The sequence below is a fragment of the Mchenga conophoros genome, linkage group LG20 (genome assembly GCF_057382185.1).
Source record: "Mchenga conophoros isolate Kocher_MC1m ecotype Shallow Benthic linkage group LG20, M_conophoros_male_GT1.1, whole genome shotgun sequence".
Classification (NCBI taxonomy): Eukaryota; Metazoa; Chordata; class Actinopteri; order Cichliformes; family Cichlidae; genus Mchenga; species Mchenga conophoros.
Window position 1 is genome coordinate 7,165,585 of NC_140545.1, and position 22,253 is coordinate 7,187,837.

Below are 22,253 nucleotides of genomic sequence, written 5' to 3' on the forward strand. Positions count from 1 at the left end.
CTCCCCTGAAATGCCACTAGATGGACCTCTGTAGTGTGCAAAAGTGCTCGGATCCTGTGATGCTGATTTCACTGCTACATGTAATGTTAATGCTGTTTGCAAACAGGATCTGGGGTGTGTTCAAAAAGTTCATTGCTGAATTAATGTTTCCTTGTGAGTCTATCTTGACTGGCAGCGACGAGCACCTTCACCCCAGCAGCATAATTAATGTATATCCAGAGTTGTAAGTAGCATGTACGTACTGCTCCTTTAATTTCTGAGCCGATTTCCAGAAAGCAGCAACCTGTAACAGGCTCAGTGATCCTCCCCCTGATGGATTATTTAACAGGCGCTGAGTCCCATGTCGCCATCTGCTATAGGAAGAAAAACACAGCGGAATATTCCCTGGGGCGCATGATACGCGATAGTTATTCAACAGCAAAAAAAGGTTAATAAACTAATTTGGGGGGGAAATATAGTTTAGACCGTCTGGTAACCCAGAACACAACTTGTGCAACAGGTGGATGCTATTGGAGACAGACAGCGGATAACCTACTGAGCTACAACGTCGGGCCAGACAAAGCCTAAGAAAGAGGTTAGTTTGTCAGTCGGGTATGAAGTTTTATTTCAGCATGTAAATATTGCACTACCTGGAAAACAAAAACTTATGAACGATAAAGGGATCTTTCATTTGAACAGCGCTTTGGGAAGACCCATGGAGCGATAACCAAGCGTCTCTCCCACCAACACCCCACCCCAAAATTAACCCGGCTACTGACATGATCCACTCATTTATAAATACAACTCTGACCCTATCCGCACTATCTGCACGGTGATCGGGTCAACGGAGGCAACCAAAGGAAGGAAGGAGTCGCGCAATCTGCAGCAGTCATGGTGGTGGAGGGTGACAAGACCCTGCTGGCCGCAAGGCAGGGGGACATGCAGACTTTAAAAGTGCAATTAGCGGCAAATGCGCTGACCAGCGACGTCAAGGATGCGCTGGGAGCTTCGCCCGTCCACCACGCAGCCCGGGCGGGGAAGTTAGCCTGCCTGCGGTTTTTGGTGGAGGAGGCAGGGCTGCCGGGCGATTGTGTGGCAAATAACGGGGCAAGCGCGGCGCACGACGCAGCAGCAACAGGCAACCTGGCATGCCTACAGTGGCTACTGACCCAAGGTGGATGTCGGCCAGAGGTGAGTTACTACAGTTGTAGCTGGATCGGTCTAAAAGTGTAGCAGACAGTAGCCTAACTCTGCTTCATCCGACTTGGCTGTCATTTCTCATCTGTGGAGCCTACTCCAACCCCCATTTGAATCAGCTCTCCTCCTTAAAGCACATTATATCTATTTTAGTGCCTTAAACCTACACGTTTTTCCTAACATACACATTAAAATCCTTCTCCTTAGGAATAAAGTCTTTAAGCTTTTATTTTAACATAACTTTCTGTGGGGTTTGCGGGTTGTTTTGTGTCACTGTCAGGTATTTTGCTCCCAAGTCCATTTGGTGTGCTCTAAATGTCCTGATGATGTTGTTAATTCTCTTGTAATCTTTAAGGTTTTGACTATAAAAGCAGAAGGTTTAAAAACCCACTGGTCTTTTTCAAAAAGGGACCTTCCTCTTTCACAAGGCCCTGAAAGTTGTTTTCATATTGTTTTGGTAAGACAGTGAAATGCAACAAATTCAAACACTGTTGTAGGTATGAAAGAAATTACATTAAATACCAGAAGTAAAGTAAGTACACAGAAAATTATACTTTTTAAAAACCTGGTTTTCAGTGTTATGTCATGTTTCTATGGTAATAAAGTATGCAAAACTGGATTTGCAAATCCAATATCTCCTGTACAATAAAAACAGTGACTCACAAAAGGCACAAAAAGAAACACATAATGACAGTGTAGTTTGATATTATAATGAGGGGTGGTGTTTGGTGCTGTAAGGATTGTGGTTGAAGTTTCACATGATGAAATAAATCTTATTAACCTTTTCGACCTTTTATTGTTCCTATTTGTGCACAATGCGTTTTTTCACCTGGGAAGGAGTCATAGTAAATGCTCCAACACAATAACATAATCCATACCATAAGTATTCAGTGGGTTTCTTGTTTTATTAGGTAATACATTAAATCTCTCAGCTTTAATTTGTGGAGGTTTACATCAATACTCAAAGGCCTGTTTGAGGAATTTTCTATCCCTCTTAACACATTTCTTGGGCAGCTGTGTGTCTTTTTAGTGCTCATGCACATAAGAACTGGTGGCAACTAGTGAGTTGACATTTAGACTCAGGAGTTGTCTGCTGATATTAAGAGTAAAGTGTTGACAGTGTCACTAAAGAAACCACTGGACCCACAAAACGATGAGACTCAAAAAGCACAACTCTATCAAAGAGGTATCAAAGATGCCTTGCAAAAATAAAAATTAGACCTCTATTATTAAAAAAAAAATGAAAACAGGAGCAGAAAACTTGTGAGGATGTGCAAAATCCACTCGAGAATGATCTTAGGGCATATTTTCGCTTTATTTGAATCTCAGATGATTCTTAAATCGATTTGCCTTTTACTATTTAAATCCCAAAATGTGGACACCTTGTAAAGGTTATTCTATGTTGATATAAGTCTTTTCAAATTGAAGCTGAACTTTGCCTTATGTATAATTTCTCATGAAATACAGATATCAAGATACAGTTTTACAGTTTAGCGTGGCCCCAATTTACAACACTTAAATGTATAAACACATAAAAGTTATTCTTGTATATATTTATTTGTAGTATACTGCATATTCCAGCATATTCCAGAAAGATACACAGATGTGCATCATTTGTGCCCTTAAAAGGAAATTCAGATTTAGAGTTTACCTATGTAACCAATATGATAATGAGGAGGAGGAGGAGCTTTGCTTTGACTCACCCACATGGGTCTCATTTATCTTCACCTTCTTGAGCAGAGGTAAAAGTGAAACTGACAAAGTGACAAATTCATATTATAATATTATGAGTACAACACAGTCCTACAACCCTGCAGTATTAAGTTATCCACGTGAAGAACAGTCATAAGCATTCCATCTTCAAGTGACAAAGAGTGCCCACAGATGAAGTGGTAACATGGCTGGTATGTAGTCAAAACTCTCAGTACACTTGAGTGCTTAATGCTTGCTTTCACCTTTGTTTTCTTTTTTTCTTGTTTGTGTTACGAAACTGTGATCATGAGTCTATTTGATGCTAACACCATTAGTCTGTAGCAGTGCACTACCTCAGACCTAAGCATCTGTGTTAGTAAGATGTTAACAGATGACATGTCTGTTCAAGGACCACACAAGTTTGGTCTTTTAGGTTTTCTGTGTTAGCTATTAGTCTGCCTCTTGTTAAAGCTAATTGTTTTATAGCACTGAGATAAATTCTGTGCTTTATATTCTTGCTACTGTGGTAAGTTATGAAGGTTTTTTTACTTATTTCAGAAAATAAAAATTGATTCCCCTTCCCGTAACAGTGAACAGGGTGATCGTGGCTCAAGAGCTGGCAGTTTGTCTTGTGATCAGAAGGTTGCCGGTTCGAGCCCCGGCTCTGACAGTCTTGGTCGTTGTGTCCTTGGGCAAGACACTTCACCAACCGCCTACTGGTGATGGCCAGAGGGGCCGATGGCGCCATATGGCAGCCTCGCTTCTGTCAGTCTGCCCCAGGGCAGCTATGGCAACAATTGTAGCTTGCCTCCACCAGTGTGTGAATGAATAGTGGCATTGTAAAGTGCTTTGAAGGTCTCGAAAAGTACTATATAAATGCAATCCATTATTATTATTAACAGTACAATATACTTTGTAGCCAGTAAAAGTGGCTAGAAAAAAGTATGGGTATCAATTATTTTCTGGAGGTTATTGTTTTCTGGAAAAACAAGTAACCAGTTCAAATTAAATTAGTTATCAAATCATCATTTTATAATGCAAAGTCAGGCTGACAGTTGGTCACAGTTATTTTAAAAGGAGGGATTACAGGACTCCCTAGTTCAACATGTTCCTTATTTGTTTGCTTTACAGGCCAGGGACAGTTCTGGTGCCACTGTTCTTCATCTCGCATCCCGCTTCAGTCACCATGAGATCACCGATTGGCTGCTGAAGAATGGTGAGGTAGACCCTGGGACCCCCACCAATACAGGTGCCCTGCCTGTTCACTATGCTGCTGCCAAGGGAGACTTGCCCTCTCTCCGACTGTTATTGGGGCACAGCCCAAAGTAAGACCAACATGATATTGTCTCCACAATTTTGTCTTTATCCTGCTGTTGATTGATAGTCATATATTTTGGTAACTTGTAGGATTTCAGTTGATGTTTTGAGCAGGAACTACAGATGCTCTTTATTTAGAACATAATCTCTAAAAGCAAGTCGGGTGCCACCACCTACATTTTAAAATGCTCAACAAAATTCTATAATATTGTATTTCAATTGGGGAGGGGCATATGAACTGCGATATGTATACAAATTGCAGTCCACTTTCTTAACTGCATATCCAATCAAATGTTTAAGAATATAAAACAGAAAATTAATGCATAGGGCTGTTGTTTCTGAAATATGTAACAGTAGATCAATTCCACAGATTCAGGTTTCAGACTCAGTAAGACCACTTAGAAAGTCTGACGCTGACAAATGAAGTACTGTGATTTACTAAGGTTAGCGCATCAACTCTTATTTCTTTTCCGAGGTTTAAAATGTTTAAGTCTGCTACAGAAATAGCCGAAAACACCAACTTTCACTCGTAGTCTGTAGAGTACAACTTGGCACTAGGGTGAAGTAAGTTGAACTTAAAGATTTAATTTGATACCTGATACTAAATGCTACCTATTACAATGTAAATGCTCATATATTGTTTTGAAAACAAAGGAAAAAAACTCTTGGTGGTTTAACTTTCCCAAAATACTGCACACTACTGCATCATTAATGCTGATTAAGTAATAATGCTGATATTGGTCTGGATAGCTGCATTTTAAGTATATATTGTATATTGTACATATTTAAAAAAAAATTGGTAAACTGTAAGAAAAAACGTGTTTTGATAATGAATTAATCATCAGGTTATTTACTTGATTAATGAATTAACAACACCAGTGCAAAAGTCCTAAATATTGGATTTCCTAATACCTGAAGTCTAAGAAAAACAGCAAATTTGTGAATATGTAACTAGCATTAACTTATATTAATATTTTAAATGTTGTTTTATTTAACAAGACAAGTCCTACTGAGGTAAGACATGGACAGCACCATTACAGGTTTTAAATGCAACACCAGCCTATAGAACAGTTAATTGACCAGTAATTGTAAGATATGTGTGCATGTAACGCAATTTCTATTCTCCGTATGTCCTGTACATGTGGCAGAATCGACAAATAAAGTTGACTTTGACTTTGACTTTTGACTTTGACATATGTGCATGGGTGATTGCCTCCTAATGAATGTTACCCTAATCAATGCAGTGTCAGACCCATCTGTGCCAGAGATAATATTTGTTCATACTCATAACCACTGTATTAGTGCCATGATGAGGGAGTCATTGGTTGAGTTCTTTGCAGCAGCAAAACCAGATAAAATCTTTTATACATGTTGAGATATATATATATCTCAACCAAAGAACTCAACCAATGACTCCCTCACCTATATATATATATAGGTATTGCCCGTAGTGCTGCATTAACATTAACATCATGAGCGGGACACAGAAAGGAATTGGCAAGAATACCAGAGGCGCAAAACACCAGCTACTGGTGGACAGAACAGTCAGCCGAGACTGCAAGACCAGACTGACCAACCTGTGCACTGCCTGGATTGATTACAAGAAGGCCTATGACTCAATGCCCCACAGCTGGATACTGGAATGCCTAGAATTGTACAAGATCAATGGGACCCTAAGAGCCTTCATCAGGAACTCAATGGGGATGTGGCGTACAACACTAGAGGCCAACTCCAAGCCCATAGCACAAGTCACCATCAAGTGCAGGATCTACCAAGGAGATGCTCTGTCCCCACTGCTGTTCTGCATAGGCCTGAACCCCCTCAGTGAGATCATTAACAAGACTGGCTACGGATACTGACTACGGAACGGAGCAGTTGTCAGCCACCTCCTGTGCATGGATGACATCAGGCTGTATGCCAAGAGTGAACGAGACATCAATTCACTGATCCACACTACCAGGCTATACAGCAATGACATTGGAATGTCGTTCGGACTGGAGAAGTGTAGTCGGATGGTAACAAAGAGAGGGAAGGTAGTCAGAACTGAGGGGATTGAACTACCAGAAGGCAACATTGCAGACATAGAGGACAGTTACAAGTACCTGGGGATCCCGCAGGCGAATGGGAACCATGAAGAGGCCGCTAGAAAAGCTGCAACCACCAAGTACCTGCAGAGGGTCAGGCAAGTCCTGAGGAGTCAGCTGAATGGTAAGAACAAGATCCGGGCCATCAACACGTACGCCCTGCCCGTGATCAGGTACCCTGCTGGGGTAATAGGCTGGCCAAAGGAGGAGATAGAAGCCACTGACATAAAGACAAGAAAGCTCCTTACCATGCATGGAGGGTTTCACCCCAAGTCCAGCACCCTGAGGCTGTACGCTAAGCGGAAGGAAGGGGGCCGGGGACTGGTGAGTGTCAGCACCACAGTCCAGGATGAGACAACGAACATCCAAGAATACATTGGGAAGATGGCCCCAACTGACCGAGTGCTCAGTGAATACCTCAGGCAGCAGAAACCCAAGAAAGAGGAGGGAGACGAGGAACCATCATGGAAGGACAGGCCCCTGCACGGTATGTACCACCGGCAGATAGAGGAGGTGGCTGATATCCAGAAATCCTACCAGTGGCCGGACAAAGCTGGACTGAAAGACAGCACAGAGGCACTAATCATGGCAGCACAAGAACAAGCTCTGAGCACAAGATCCATAGAGGCTGGGGTCTATCACACCAGGCAAGACCCCAGGTGCAGGCTGTGTAAAGATGCCCCAGAGACAATCCAGCACATAACAGCAGGGTGCAACATGCTACCAGGCAAGGCATACATGGAACGCCATAACCAAGTGGCCGGCATAGTGTACAGGAACATCTGTGCCGAGTATAACCTGGAAGGTTCCGAATGACAGCAATATCAGGAAGAAGGAACACGAGAAGCTGGAGAAATACCAAGGGCTCAGAGAAGAGCTCGAGAGGATGTGGAGGGTGAAGGTAACGGTGGTCCCCGTGGTAATCGGAGCACTAGGTGCGGTGACTCCCAAGCTAGGCGAGTGGCTCCAGCAGATCCCGGGAATAACATCGGAGATCTCTGTCCAGAAGAGCGCAGTCCTGGGAACAGCTAAGATACTGCGCAGGACCCTCAAGCTCCCAGGCCTCTGGTAGAGGACCCGAGCTTGAAGGATAAACCGCCCGCAGGGGCGTGCTGGGTGTTTTTTTTTTATAGATATATATATATATAGATATATAGATATAGATATATAGTTTCTACCTCTTCTACTTTCTACCTCTTCTTCTTTTAAAGAAACCAGTCGTCATTTTACAATCAAAGTTTGCCTTAGCACTCATGTCAGATGCATTTAGCTAACACGTACGGCTGTTAGTTAACATGTCCCAGAGCCACATGCATGGATTAGGTGCTCAATCACGTGGCTGTTGTTTGGTTTGTTTATTGCTGTAGCCATCACTAGCTCTATTATTACTTGACATACTATAAAAGTTATAAAACAGAAAACATTAACTGCTCAGTGAAAGGATATTCTTTGTGCTTGTATCTGAACAACTATCAGTAAGAATTACATACTGCTACCATAAAGAAACAGAAATGAAATAATGGCTCAGTCTTTAACCCAAACTCTTTTCTAGAACTAGACTGACTTAAAATGACAAGCATGAGCCTTGTGCATTGACCCTTCAATATTGTGTGTTTGCACCCCAGATGGACGCATACCATCTGAAATTTTAATGAGTCTCATGGACATGTTAGCTCCCCGATAGCTGGGCTTCATTCACTCTTCTCCACCACCCCTCCCACTGTTGCTGTTTACCACCATCACCATGGTGACACACAGTAGCTCCAACTGGTGATAAGATAATGAGGAAAACAAATCCATCTGAAAAGACAAGCTGCTCTCTAAGCAGTAGCCTCGGGCATTGTTTAGATTGCAATTTTGCAGCCGAGAGATAAAATGGTCGTTTCGGGGTTTATTACAAGCTGCAAATTTGTATTAATGAGTTTTAAGAGGCAAAAAATCACCAGGACTTTTTACTCTCACAGCATTGTTCATCAGTATAAACCAATGGGTTTAAGGTTTAGGAAAGAACTCCTTATACATCATCAAAAGAGTGAATATGTTTATACAAGACCTCATAGAGTATTTCCCCCTATACTTAGTAGTCTTGAGCTACACCTCATTTCTTGGTACTTTGCCTCCAAGGAGTTGCAAGCAATAGTCTTTGAGGCTTTCTGAGCAACCTTTATTTTTACTTTGGAGATTGGCTGCTTTTTTGTTTTGTAAGACACTTAACACTGAAAAATGAATCATTCAAGTATCAAAGCTGTACATAACTCAAGAGATGAACCATTTTTGTGTCTACACATAACAAACAACTTAGCAAAGGAGCAGTTTTTAATTGTATCTTTAAGCACTTTGTTAGTAGTTTCCTGTCACATTATTTGTTCCTATTTCTAGTTGAATCTATGAAAAATAACAAACGTAACACAGTTTGACAGGGATAAATTAGTATTTCTGCACCAGAAAGGCAATTCTCAAAGAGCTTTTAACTGAAAATGCAACAAGTCCTGAAAAAATTTGAGGAAACCAGACAAGTGAAAGACATAAGAAGAAGTGCCAGGCCTTAAAAACTACATACAACTGATGAACAGAAACTAAAAATCATATCCCTGATGAACAGGAAGTAGTTTAAGGAACTGACACAGGGACCTTCAGTTAATCCATCTACTGTCCACTAAACCCTCATCAGAAATGGTCTCTGTGGCTGCCAATAAGCTGTTCTTAAGGAAGGCAAACAGGGAGAAAAGGCTGAGGTATGGCATATTACACAAGAACTAGACTGCAAATTAGTGACAACACGTCTTATGAATCCAAATTTGGAATTTCTTTTTTAAAATCGTCATCATTATTTATGGAGGTCATTTGGTAGTTTCAGGGCCTAACGCCAGTTGCAAACTACAAAATACTGTTCATCAGTTGTCTGTAGTATCCCCCAAAAGACAAATTATCAGCAACCGACCGATGTGGATATGGTTTGATAAATAGTGTGTTTTTGGTTATTCATCCGTATAAATAAAACATTTAGCTTAAATCTTTAAAAAAAAATCAGCTTGATACGCATGAACTCATGAAAGCAAGAACACACCCCTTTGAATGGTAACAAACATCATTGTTTGGGTGCGCAATCAGACCGGGACGCATTAGTGTCTTTACTTCCAGGGTGTCTGTTGGGTTTCAAATACACCTCTAAATTGGTAGTTCACCCCCACCCACGTCCCAGTAAACCAAAACGAAAACCCTCCTGGGCTGTGTCTCTGCTGATAGCCTCAGTACACAAAAGAGTGAATGAATGTAAGATGGTGAAGGAGGGAGTGAGCGTGAGAGGCTACAGACAGGTTATGCAATCTATTAGTGCAGCTTAAGATCTTTGGTCGTGCCACAGTTTCTTCATGCAGTCGAAAAGGTTGCACTTCTGCATTAAGATAATCCAGAAAAGTGGCCGCCTTAACCTCCTCTGGAAACATGCAGAAGGAACAAGCATCAAATATTTGATTACTTTCATCAAATCAGCTTGTTCATTTCTTGCTTTTCACAGATTTGTTGCGTAGCAGTTGCTGAAACAGGAGTGGTTATGACTGAAATGGTTAGCGAAATCCAGAATGTAAACCCATTTCTATTAACAAAGCATGTCCTCTCCCTCCAAGAAGTAACCTTGTGTTGGGTCAGGTGTCGCTCATGTCTCTGATCTGAGCATCAAGAGCACGGGAAAACCTCCCTGCTGAAAAACATAAGAAAAGACAGAACATTATAGCTAGTTTAAACATTTATTTAGACCATAGTACTTAATAAGATTATTGAACATTAAGTGTGTTTTCTAAAGATGTGTACGCTCTCTCATTTTTCTCTGAAAAACATATTTGTTATAGTCCAACAGGTGTAGCAGCTCAAAACTGGTGTTTATTCTGTCTCTGACTTGTTTATATATAATGTTGTTTGAATTCGTGATCAGATACACGGAAAGTAAAGGGTAAACAGGCCAGTGGAGTTTTTTAGTCAGCCTGTGGCTTAGCTGCACTTTTTTTTTTTTAAATCTTCTTAATAACGTCTTGGTACATGTTGAGTAGACCCACTTTCTGTTCTCTTTAATAAAAACAGGTTTAAACTGAGGGGCAGTAATGTAAACAGGCTGCATTTTTGTAGTGCTTTTCTAGTCTTAGTGACCGCTCAAAGTGCTTAAATTACAGCCCACACTCACTTTCTCATTCACAGATGATAAAAACAAATCAGGTACCCGGTGTCACGTCATCTCACAGACTGCAGTTGGAGATCAAACCTTCAGATTAGTGGGCAACTGAGCCACAGCTTTCTTTGTCAGACTTCTTTCTTTATCAAGTAGGTAGCACACCTGCCATCAGGATAACATCTGTGCAGTGTGTTTCTTAAAGTGAATCAATAAATACTTTCACAGATTTCAACATGAATAATGTTTGGTTACGAAGCCAAACAAAGTATATTTTATTCAGTTTTCATCATGCACAGTATCAGTTAGAGATGTAAGCCAGAAGTGTTGCTTATATGTAGAACCACATCAGACATCCCTGTATGTTCCCGCTGGTTTATATCGCTGTTTCAGTTATACCTTTGTGGCTGTGCTGTCAATTACTGTATATAGAAAAGGTGCAGATTAGAGCTAAGTATTGTGCCATCCGATTTCCATTGTGAAATATGTAAAAACATACAATTTCATACAAAGAACTCACAGGTTGGGAAGCTAAATAAATCATATGATATTTTTCATTATTCAGATGGGAAAAACCACTGAGCGGGTAACAAGCTTTTATCAAGCAAGAAGGCCATTAGTGTGACATCAATTACTTTACTAGTAATGAAGACAACCTTGGTCTTTGTTACCGTGTACATGAGTGGCTGACGAGGTAGCGTCCCTTGTGCCACTTGCTAGCTGTGTTGTCACACAAGGCTAAGCACTTTCTTAGCTCTTTGAAATCTACACCAGTTCTCCACTTCTTTGGTAGAGAGAATTCAAGCCTATTCACTTTGAAGAGTTGTGACAAAGGGAGACTGTGCTTTGTTAGCCTGGTAACCATCAAGATTTTCAGCTATGATTAATGATAAATAGAACTTTTCTTCTACACGGATGGCTGTGTGCAGATAAAATTGTTCCCACTTTTGTTACACTCATGAATAAATAACTTGACTGCCCATTTCCTGATGACAGGAATGCAGATTACTTCCCCTTCTTATTTTGAAATATTTAGTATGTACTTTTTCTGCTTGGAGCTTTTTTCTCAGTCACCCAATAGGCCCTCCTTTTTTTGATCTTCAAAGGTTAAGTTATTCCTTAGCATATACTCTTCCTGTCTCAGAATAGGACCTGACTGATTGTCATTCACATGTGGCGTTAAGTGAGGCAAATCCTTTTAAGGGAAAGCACGACAGGTTTGTGTTTGACTCTGCAGGAACCAACCATCCACTTAAGCTCTGCCTCTCAGTTTACTCAACTTCTGTTGCTCTCTGGCTACTCAGTTTGTCTTTTCTACTTGCACTGTTGGACGAGCACAAAGCAAGCCAGGTAAAGCCAGTGGAGTGATAATCCTCTTAAGAGACTCCTTGCTCATTTGTCAGAGTCCAAATAAAGCACTACCTTATAGGATTTAGTGGAGATATGTTTGTTCACTCTCTGACCTCCCATTGTGACTATAAAGATCTGGGACAAGAAGGGATACAAGCATCAGATGAGGTTTTGCATTGAAGGCGGAGCCAAGGGTAATAAAGGTGAGCAGGATCTGGCTGTGCATCACTGCTGTCTGTTCTCAAAATAGCTGCATGTTGATGCTGACAAGTGTATCTTTTCCTGTCCCAGCTAATTGTTAACTACAGCTTACACTTTCAGTTTTTTAGATTAATACCATTGCTTACATATGAAGATTTAAAAAGATAAGGCTTGTGTTGTTTCAGGTTATTTTCATAGAGTGCTCTGTGCACACATGACGAAACTGATGTTTTGGCTGGCAAATAACGTGCACACCCATCATCTTGTAAGGAGCACACACAGCCAGGTTTCTTCTCTTCAGTATAAAGACTGCCATCTTTTGTCAGAATTGCCACAAAGAGATTTTTTTTTGTTTCGTTTTTTGCCTTTGTGACAATTGAAATACAATTTAAAATGAAAAATCAGCAAATCTACAACAGAATGTATTGGTCAGTCATTAACACCTGACTGAAATATGGTGGTGGGACCTTAAGAGAGCTGTGTACAATCAAATACCCACAAATCTCAATGAACTAAAGCAATACTGTAAATAAGAGTGGGGCAAAGTTCCTTCACAACAATGTCAGAAAACCATCACTTCATGTCACTTTTGCTAAAAGCTACTGAATCATGTGGTGTACTTGGCTTTTCTCACACTGCTTCTGAAGTTTGGACTTTTTTTGTTACACAAATAACGTCAAATATCACATGTTGTTGCTCTGCAGCGGTTGTTTTAAACCAATTTAGAACCTGGTATGAACCAGATTATTTTTCTTTCATGATACATTAAAGCATAACATTGAAACAGGGTTTTACAGGTCTGTATTATCACCAATTTGGTTTTTATTTTTCTTATTATGCAGAAGTCTTTCATTTTCCTTACTGATTCACTTTCCTACAGCCTTGTCAACTCCCAAACAAAAAATGGTGCCACACCACTCTACCTGGCCTGCCAGGAAGGCCATCTGGAGGTTGTCCAATACCTGGTCAAAGACTGTGGAGCGGATCCGAGCATTCGAGCCAATGATGGGATGACACCTCTGCATGCTGCTTCCCAGATGGGCCATAACACTGTCATTGTCTGGCTGGTGCGTTGGACTATCAGAACACTGTAGATCATGTCTTAATAATGGAATAGTTTTTCTCCGCCAATTGTGGGGGTTTTTTTTAAACGGAACAAGTGAAGGTACAATACTGATATTTATGATTAAGCAAATTACTTAATATTAGTAGTATTAGTATAATATGCTTGTGATATCTAAAATAGCTTGTGATATCACCAGAAGTCACATCATAATTGAACTTTTAACCAAAATTTTCCTACATCATTTACTTGAAAAATGTGCCAAAGCCACCGTTTACTACTGGAGTCACAAAAATTGGACCAAAAGCAGCTGAAATCTTTCTGATGACTGCTAAGCATTAACCTCCATCTCGTTTCCTGCAGATGAGTTTCACCGAGATCAGCCTGACAGACAGAGATGGTGACGGAGCCACGACGATGCATTTTGCAGCCAGTCGTGGTCACGCAAAGGTCCTCAGCTGGCTTCTGCTGCATGGTGGGGAGATCGTCACTGACAACTGGGGAGGGACCCCCCTCCATGATGCTGCAGAGAATGGTGAACTTGAGGTGTGTGTTAGGTCTTATTGGATCAGCACAGTAGCAGAATATGTGTAAAGAAGCGCTCTTTCAAGAATTGTTGAAGTATATAGAGAAAACTATGTTTTTCATGATTATGTTTTTTTTCTTTTTTTACAAAAGAGTTGATCAGTGTGGACTTTTAAGAAGCTCACTGAAACACAAGTCAATAGGGCAGAACAAAGGTTGCTCAGTCTGAGAACAACAAGCTTATTCCAGCTTCCACTGGTGCTTGGTAGAAAGCTTGTTAAATTCATGCTTTAAACTATTTCCAAGTTTCTGTAGACTTTGAAACAGAAACTTTTTCATGAGAGAGAGAAAAATGAATGATAACTAAGAGAAGATCAAAGAAAAGCATGATACTGCTACATTAAGTATTTTGCTTTTAGCTAGGACATTTACATTAATTAGTTGATCAGTGAGGGAGTGTGGTGATATAATATGGTGTTTTTCTGGTCTGATGCAGTGTGAAACAAAACACAATTTGTGTTAACATGTACTCTAAGCCTTGCATTTATCCACTCAATATGTCAAACATTTTACATGTTGAGAGTCTGTCACACTGAACTGAGTGGAGTGTAAACAGTTTTTATCGTTGCTAATTGAAGATGAGTCTAAGCAGCCTGTTTCACAAACACTGACATCAATCCACTCTGGAACTTTCTCTGTCTGCTTTTCAGTGCTGTCAGATCCTTGTTGTTAATGGAGTTGACCTGGGCATAAGGGACCAGGATGGCTTCACTGCAGCAGACTTGGCCGAATACAATGGCCACTCCCAGTGTGCCAAGTATCTGCACACTGTGGAGAACATGGTAAGAGTACATGTCTAAAAAAAATGTAAATGTTGGATGGATGGATGGATGGATGGATGGATGGATGGATGGATGGATGGATGGATAGAAGTCAGCATAAAGTCATATGTTTTATACACACACACGCATGCACACACCCACAGATAGATAGATAGACAGACAGACAGACAGACAGATAGATAGATAGATAGATAGATAGATAGATAGATAGATAGATAGATAGATAGATAGATAGATAGATAGATAGATAGATAGATAGATAGATAGATAGATAGATAGATAGATAGATAGATAGATAGATAGATAGATAGATAGATAGATAGATAGATAGATAGATAGAATGAATGAATAATGGAGATATTTCAATAATGTTTAGCTTTCTATGAACCTGCCTCCCATGACAGACTTCAGACTCAGATAATTAGTCAAGCTACCTGACACACAGTGCTCTCCATGGCCTTAACCCTCTGAAGTTCCTGAGTGGCCAGGGGAATAATTCTTTCTCACAGAGCTCGTTTGGCATCGATGACATATTTCTCTCTTCTTGTGCTCTTTCTCATGGGGCGCATTCAGCCAATTGAGTCCTGCATTGTGGGAAAAGCAAAAAGATCCCCAGAGCCATTCTCACTAGCTGTGAGGTGTTTCATTAGTGTGCCTGTAATGCTGTTCTTCTCCTCGTTAAGTCACCAGGGACTGAGTAGCAGTGAGATTTAACAGCTGATGAATGCACATGTAGATTTTAATAAGAGACAAATTTATGAGCCTGCCATAATGACCCTGTATCTTTCTAAATCTAAAAATTAATGAACCAGATGTGTTTTATTAATGATTAATAAAGAATTAATTGATGTACAAATGCTTTTTGCTTTGTTTTAGTAATGTGGAAATGATATCTATATATCAGACAACCAAGTAGAATAAATTGAACAATCGTGAAAATTGAATGTTCATAAAACTCGTCCCCTCGCAGAGTGTGGAGCACCGCGTTTTGTCCCGGGATCCCTCGACGGACCTTGAGTACAAGCAGCCAGACTCTGGCCTGTCCTCCCCAAACACCACCATGCCTCCTTCTGCCCAGGCAGCACACTTTGACATCGGTTCACCATCCAGCTCCCTGTCCAACTACGACTCAGCCAACTCCAGTCAGTCCAGCACTGGGGAGAAGAGGAGCAGCTTGACAACGTCACGAGGCCCACCTGCTCAGCTGAGCGCAGTTGCACACACAGGTCTGCTGCTCTTTACACATTAAGGATATAATGTGTATCTTTTTCAAGCATTTCAGAATGACAAATGCCGATCAGATCAACAGCTACATATACTTTTAATCACATCATAATAAGAATGTTGCATGAAAGGCTTGCTTCAGTCTATATCATGACTCTACTATTATGGCATTTCAGCAATAATACAAGGAGTGCAGAATTTTTTGGCAAATGAGTATTTTGTCCACATCATCCTCTTCATGCATGTTGTCTTACTCCAAGCTGTATAGGCTCGAAAGCCTACTACCAATTAAGCATATTAGGTGATGTGCATCTCTGTAATGAGAAGGGGTGTGGTCTAATGACATCAACACCCTATATCAGGTGTGCATAATTATTAGGCAACGTCCTTTCCTTTGGCAAAATGGGTCAAAAGAAGGACTTGACAGGCTCAGAAAAGTCAAAAATAGTGATGCAGCAATCTCAAAATTGCAAAGCTTCTGAAGCGTGATCATCGAACAATCAAGCGTTTCATTCAAAATAGTCAACAGAGGTTTATTTCAGAGCTGCAACATCACTGGAGTGCCCAAAAGCACAAGGTGTGCAATACTCAGAGACATGGCCAAGGTAAGAAAGGCTGAAAGACGACCACCACTGAACAAGACACACAAGCTGAAACGTCAAGACTGGGCCAAGAAATATCTCAAGACTGATTTTTCTAAGGTTTTATGGACTGATGAAATGAGAGTGAGTCTTGATGGGCCAGATGGATGGGCCCGTGGCTGGATTGGTAAAGGGCAGAGAGCTCCAGTCCAACACAGACGCCAGCAAGGTGGAGGTGGAGTACTGGTTTGGGCTGGTATCATCAAAGATGAGCTTGTGGGGCCTTTTCGGGTTGAGGATGGAGTCAAGCTCAACTCCCAGTCCTACTGCCAGTTCCTGGAAGACACCTTCTTCAAGCAGTGGTACAGGAAGAAGTCTGCATCCTTCAAGAAAAACATGATTTTCATGCAGAACAATGCTCCATCACACGCGTCCAAGTACTCCACAGCGTGGCTGGCAAGAAAGGGTATAAAAGAAGAAAAAACTAATGACATGGCCACCTTGTTCACCTGATCTGAGCCCCATTGAGAACCTGTGGTCCATCATCAAATGTGAGATTTACAAGGAGGGAAAACAGTACACCTCTCTGAACAGTGTCTGGGAGGCTGTGGTTGCTGCTGCACGCAATGTTGATGGTGAACAGATCAAAACACTGACAGAATCCATGGATGGCAGGCTTTTGAGTGTCCTTGCAAAGAAAGGTGGCTATATTGGTCGCTGATTTGTTTTTGTTTTGTTTTTGAATGTCAGAAATGTATATTTGTGAATGTGGAGATGTTATATTGGTTTCACTGGTAAAAATAAATAATTGAAATGGGTATATATTTGTTTTTTGTTAAGTTGCCTAATAATTATGCACAGTAATAGTCACCTGCACACACAGATATCCCCCTAAAATAGCTAAAACTAAAAACAAACTAAAAACTACTTCCAAAAACATTCAGCTTTGATATTAATGAGTGTTTGGGTTCATTGAGAACATGGTTGTTGTTCAATAATAAAATTATTCCTCAAAAATACAACTTGCCTAATAATTCTGCACTCCCTGTACAGTCAGCAAAGCGCAGGAAACAGCACGGAGCAGTTTTCTTGCTGTCGCTTGATGTCAAAGGTGCCATACTAGTGCTGCACCCTAGTGGCTTGTGTGCAGACGTCATTAGTGTGACATTCATGTTTCTCATTCATCTCTCAGTTGTGTAATCAGATGTAGACTGGAGGGAATGTTTTACAAATGCACACATTTTCCTTCCTGTAACAGGCTGTTGTTTTCACAGGTGCACCAGAGACAGCCATTTCAGACATGCAGGCATACATGGATATGCTAAACCCAGACATCAGCTCCGATACGCACAAGAAGAATGAGGAACCTGATGATGGAGCCTCCAAGCTTCCGCCACCACCGCCCCCCTTTCCCCCACCGCCTCCCCCAGAGTCTCCTCCGACACCCCCTCCACCCCCCAGCTACCCAGCTCCACAGCCTCCACAAGAGCCATTGGCAGCCGAGTTCCTTAAAGTCAAAAGCAACTTGCGCCGTGTGGACAACAAATCCCAAAAAAAAGAGACGCTGGTAAGCTCCCGGTTCAGCTGAGGAAAAGCTGTTTGTCGGAAGTGCCATGAGGTTGTGCAAATATTTTCTCTATATGGAGGAAAATCTGACAGAAAAATGAAAGCAACCATATTTATATAAATTAGTGTTTGTGCATTTATCTCAGCAGGGATAGGGTTTCACAGCCTGGCTTATTTATATCGCAAGACCAGCAGAAGATTTCTTTAATGTGACTTCACACAACATCAGCTTCAACATGCTCACTTTTAGTTAAACTTCAGATGTCATTAATTTTGGGAAAGCACCAAAAGTGACATGATGTGACCAAGACTAGAAACAGAAGGAGCGGGATGGGGGGGGGGGGGGGGGGGGGGGGGAATAAACTAGCCATTAGCTGTTATTTTCCCTTGTGCCTAATCAGTGAGCTATAACTCTTATGTAACAATGTGCCTTGTCTTATACCCACAATGATGTTATTGTGTTAGCATTGCTAACAAGGGCAAAGAATATGCTCATTACCGTAGCAGGGCTCTGGCTTGACGCACAAACAATGGTTGATGGGTTTGATCTTAATGCCAGTAATTAATCTGGCCCAAGATCACTCAAAAATGTTGTTGACAAGAAGCAGCCATTAGGACTGGCATAAACATTAGTGTCTGCAACACTGCAGTACATGTGAATTTATTTAATATATGAGTCTCTCTCCAGTTACAAGTTTACTTGACTTTCACAAAACACTCAAACCAAGCATATATATTAAACAAAAAAATCAATTGTTCAGACAGGGGCCGTGTGTATGGTTGTTGTTCGCTGTCATCAAGTCCACAGTTAGTGAAAGTGTCCTTTCGCCGTAGATCATCTCCATGGTGAGTTCTGTGTGTATTTGTATCTAGGAGCATGTGCCGTCAGCCATGTGGAGCTTTTAATTAGTACCCCCACCCGTCCCTCCCTTCTTTGTACCCAGGTGACCGGCCCTGGGCAGCCATCATTAACATTTAACAATGAAAGCACACATAAGATCATTGTGCGCAACATACGTCGGAAAGAAAACAAATTACCTTGAAACAGTGAATGGTGCCATTTCATAATCTAGTAAAGGAACTTCATGTGCAAAAAATTATTTTAAAAGCTTACTAAAAGATATTTTAGGAGGGGGGGGGGGTGCATCTGCAGTCCTTCTGGAAAAATTTGGACTTTGAACTCTCACTTACATGAGATCTTTGCTGCTAATTCTGGGCCCTGAAAGCTAGAAAATTCTCATAATCCTAAAGCCTGGGAGATTTGCATGTGACTGACCACGGTCAGGGAAACACATGGGTGTTGGTGTTTTGCATAAGAGGAAACGGGCAGAGTTGAGGAGTGGTTGGTCTACGGGTTAGTGGTGACATCACTGCCAGCATTGTGGCCGGCCCAATAGGTTATTGATGAGACCTGTAGGTAAATTGAGAGGGCAGGTAAAGTGACAGGCATAGCACTGAGGAGAGAGGAGGTGAAGCTCTGGATCTGGTGACAGCTACCTTCTTTGCTCTGCTGGGTTTTTGTGGATGAGACTCTGTCTGTACTGGAGGAGAGCTATAAGAGAGGACTCTCAGCGCTGAGGTAAGGTGTTAACAGGAAAAAGTGCTGTCACGTAGTGGAAAAAAATGAAGAAAAAAGATGCTACAAATTGTTTCACATATTATCTCCAGGTTCAGGTTGGAGCAGTTTAAGCCGCTGTATGAACGATGAGTGTGTTGCATAAAAAGTCATGCTTGAATTTTAGAGTTGGATTTACTTTACTTTTTAAAAGGTTATTTGAGTAGTTTGCTTTTAACTTTTAAAGGATGTCAAAATATTTTAATACGACCGTGCCTTTTGCAAGGCTACATGCAAATGTGCTAAACATCTTCAACAACAAACAGGTTAAACAACCTTCAGTAGTCAGGCATACTGACCATCTATCTATCTATCTATCTATCTATCTATCTATCTATCTATCTATCTATCTATCTATCTATCTATCTATCTGTGGGTGTGTGCGTGCATGCGTGCGTGCGTGCGTGTGTATAAAACATATGACTTTATGCTGAGAGATAGATCTATATAATGGGAAGAAAGGTTGTCTGTGTGTATGCTTCTCTGTGGCTGATGGGAGCGGGGGGCAGCTATAATGCTTTGTACAATTGCTATTGTTGACCCACCTCCCTGGAGGATGACAAACCATCTGTAGCACTCCCCAGCTCACATTACTCTCCTACTTGATGAGTGCTCAGGGACCATTTCTGTGACAGCAGACATGAGTCAACAAAGTTAAATAGGCTTATAAAAACTCAGAACATGACACCACAGAGGAGGAGAGGTCAGGGGTCAGCTGTCAATTATTGGTTATGTTAAACACTGTGCTCTTGTCTGGATTTTGTGCGAAGCCATGACCTATGCACGCATTACAATGTAAATGACCGCAAGTCTGTTGCCTAGCCCTGGATTTGAAAGGCAAAGTAATTGTATTTTTTTTCCGTCAACGACTCTCGCACGCTTGTAGCTGAAAGCTTTTAAGGTTCATTTTTGACATTAAACATTAAAAATGTGCTGTGTTGTCTTTTACACACATTTTGTAGTGTACACTTTTGAAAATCAATCATTTCAATTTTAAAAAGTTTTCATTGAACATGATTTGAGTTGAGTAAATGCAAATTTGAGGCTTTTTGCATTAGTAAAATCTGTCCACAGAAAGACTGGAAAAGCATGTTAGTTATAATGCAATGTGATCGCATCCATCGCTACTGTCCAGTAACCTGGTAACTCTCATGTATATGCACGCTTTAACCCACACAGTTTCTTTTAACACCAGCTTTGATATCCTGGCTTTACAGCTCCAATTGTTGGATAGATGTCGGAGTGGAAAGTGAGAGCCCATAACTAAAGGTTCAAGTTAGTGACCTCTGACCTTGCTCTTAAAGAACGGTCTCCCTTACGCTGGTGTAAAAGTTGCATTGCATGTGAACCATTATGTCCTATAGCTCCACAAATTTAGCATGAAATATCAATGACTATTGAACCAAACTAAAGCCTTGTTGTGAAGTGTTGTGAGTGAATAAAGCCACTTTGGTCACAAGAGAAGGCTAATCTGGGAATAAAAGATGGTAAATATGTTGTACATAGCATCGCAGAATGAAAGGTTCACTCCCAAAGCATTGACAATGATTATAAGTCACAATAAAATAATTCAATGCAATTCAGCACAACATAAATGATTATACATTTTTGCATCCAATTCCAATAATCAGTCTATCGATAGCAATCATTCATTGACTGGTTTTACATGCACTTCAAACTTTTAAAAAAAGCGTTAATGTACTCCTGTGAAAGTCGGTGGGTTAAACAACATAAATTATATTTCTCCTTTCTCTCTCTTGTTTGAATCTCTTAATCAGTTGACTCTTGGAGAGAGCCACGACAAATTGCGCCGTGTGGATTCAAACAGGAAGTCAAGGAGTTTCAACAAGCAGCCCAGCACTGGGGACTACTACAAAACCCTGGGGAGCGACACGGCCGAGCCTTGTGGGAGCAAAATCATGGCACCCAACGAGGAGGTGAGCCCGAGCTCTGCCGTTTCTGCAAACTATACATGGTTAAAAATGATAATAATATGTCTGCCTCTATATATGTTTGTTGTATTATAGGTTCTTATTTTAATGTATGTACTTGTCTATATGTTTCTGGAAATGTGTGTGAAAAATGCTTTTTTGCCCTGGTATGTTTGCTTTTATTTCTTTATGTGACATACCTTTTTTAACACAAGGCAGCTTAATATTGTGTGCATTATACAAAAATATAAAAATAAATATTACTTTGTTATAATTCAGTTATCTCACTATTTTTGGTGACATTGAAAGTCAGTACATGAGCTGATGTCTGATGGATGTAAGGTTAGTAGTGGGTTGACATAGTGTGCCCTGGTTCTTCCATGAAGGCTCCTTTTCTCCTTTTTCCTTTCTTAACTCCTTATAAGGTCATTCCAGTCTGAGGTTTAGCTTGCTGACGATGGCATTCGGTTACAAAACTGGCTCCACTATTTGCCTAAGCATTGCCACTCAGCATGTTATATAATGTTGCGTCCTCTTGAGCTTTTGTTTGCCACCTGATCCAAATTATCCCCTTATTTCCATTGCCTCTTGAGTCTCCACCCCATTGTGTAAACTGTCCAAGAGGCTACAGTAGATCAAACTCAGTATGATCGCTGACAACAAAGCACTTAGCAAGAAATCACCAACGAAAGGGACACAAAAAGGAGAATCCCACTGAAGCTGAACGTATTTGTTAGATAAGTGGCCAGCTTGTATGTGTTAGGCTGTAATAAAATCCCCCACATGTACATCAGACTGCAATGCAAACATTTTGATAATGCTTTTTTATTGACTTAGGCACTATTTATTAGCCTACTCGGTTACCATTGACATAATGCGCTTGCACAACAGAATTTCCCCAGAAAGGACAAAAGGTTAGTCCAA

General features: G+C 40.9%; 1 protein-coding gene across 2 annotated transcripts in view; it reads left to right on the forward strand.

Annotated features, from left to right (window-relative positions):
* The first annotated feature begins 326 nt into the window (after positions 1–326).
* espn (espin) overlaps positions 327–22,253 on the forward strand; it is a 38,399-nt gene continuing 16,472 nt past the window's right edge. Inside the window, exons 1-9 of one of the 2 annotated variants that reach the window (XM_085259361.1) lie at positions 327–574; positions 679–1,170; positions 4,000–4,193; positions 12,863–13,049; positions 13,409–13,591; positions 14,281–14,412; positions 15,383–15,638; positions 17,492–17,784; positions 21,177–21,335. In XM_085259361.1, coding sequence (XP_085115487.1) covers positions 871–1,170; positions 4,000–4,193; positions 12,863–13,049; positions 13,409–13,591; positions 14,281–14,412; positions 15,383–15,638; positions 17,492–17,784; positions 21,177–21,335 — 1,704 coding nt within the window. In that variant the 5' untranslated portion in view covers positions 327–574; positions 679–870. Of the gene's footprint in view, positions 1,171–3,999; positions 4,194–12,862; positions 13,050–13,408; positions 13,592–14,280; positions 14,413–15,382; positions 15,639–17,491; positions 17,785–21,176; positions 21,336–22,253 lie in introns of both variants that reach the window. The other variant, XM_085259362.1, reaches the window with a different exon arrangement.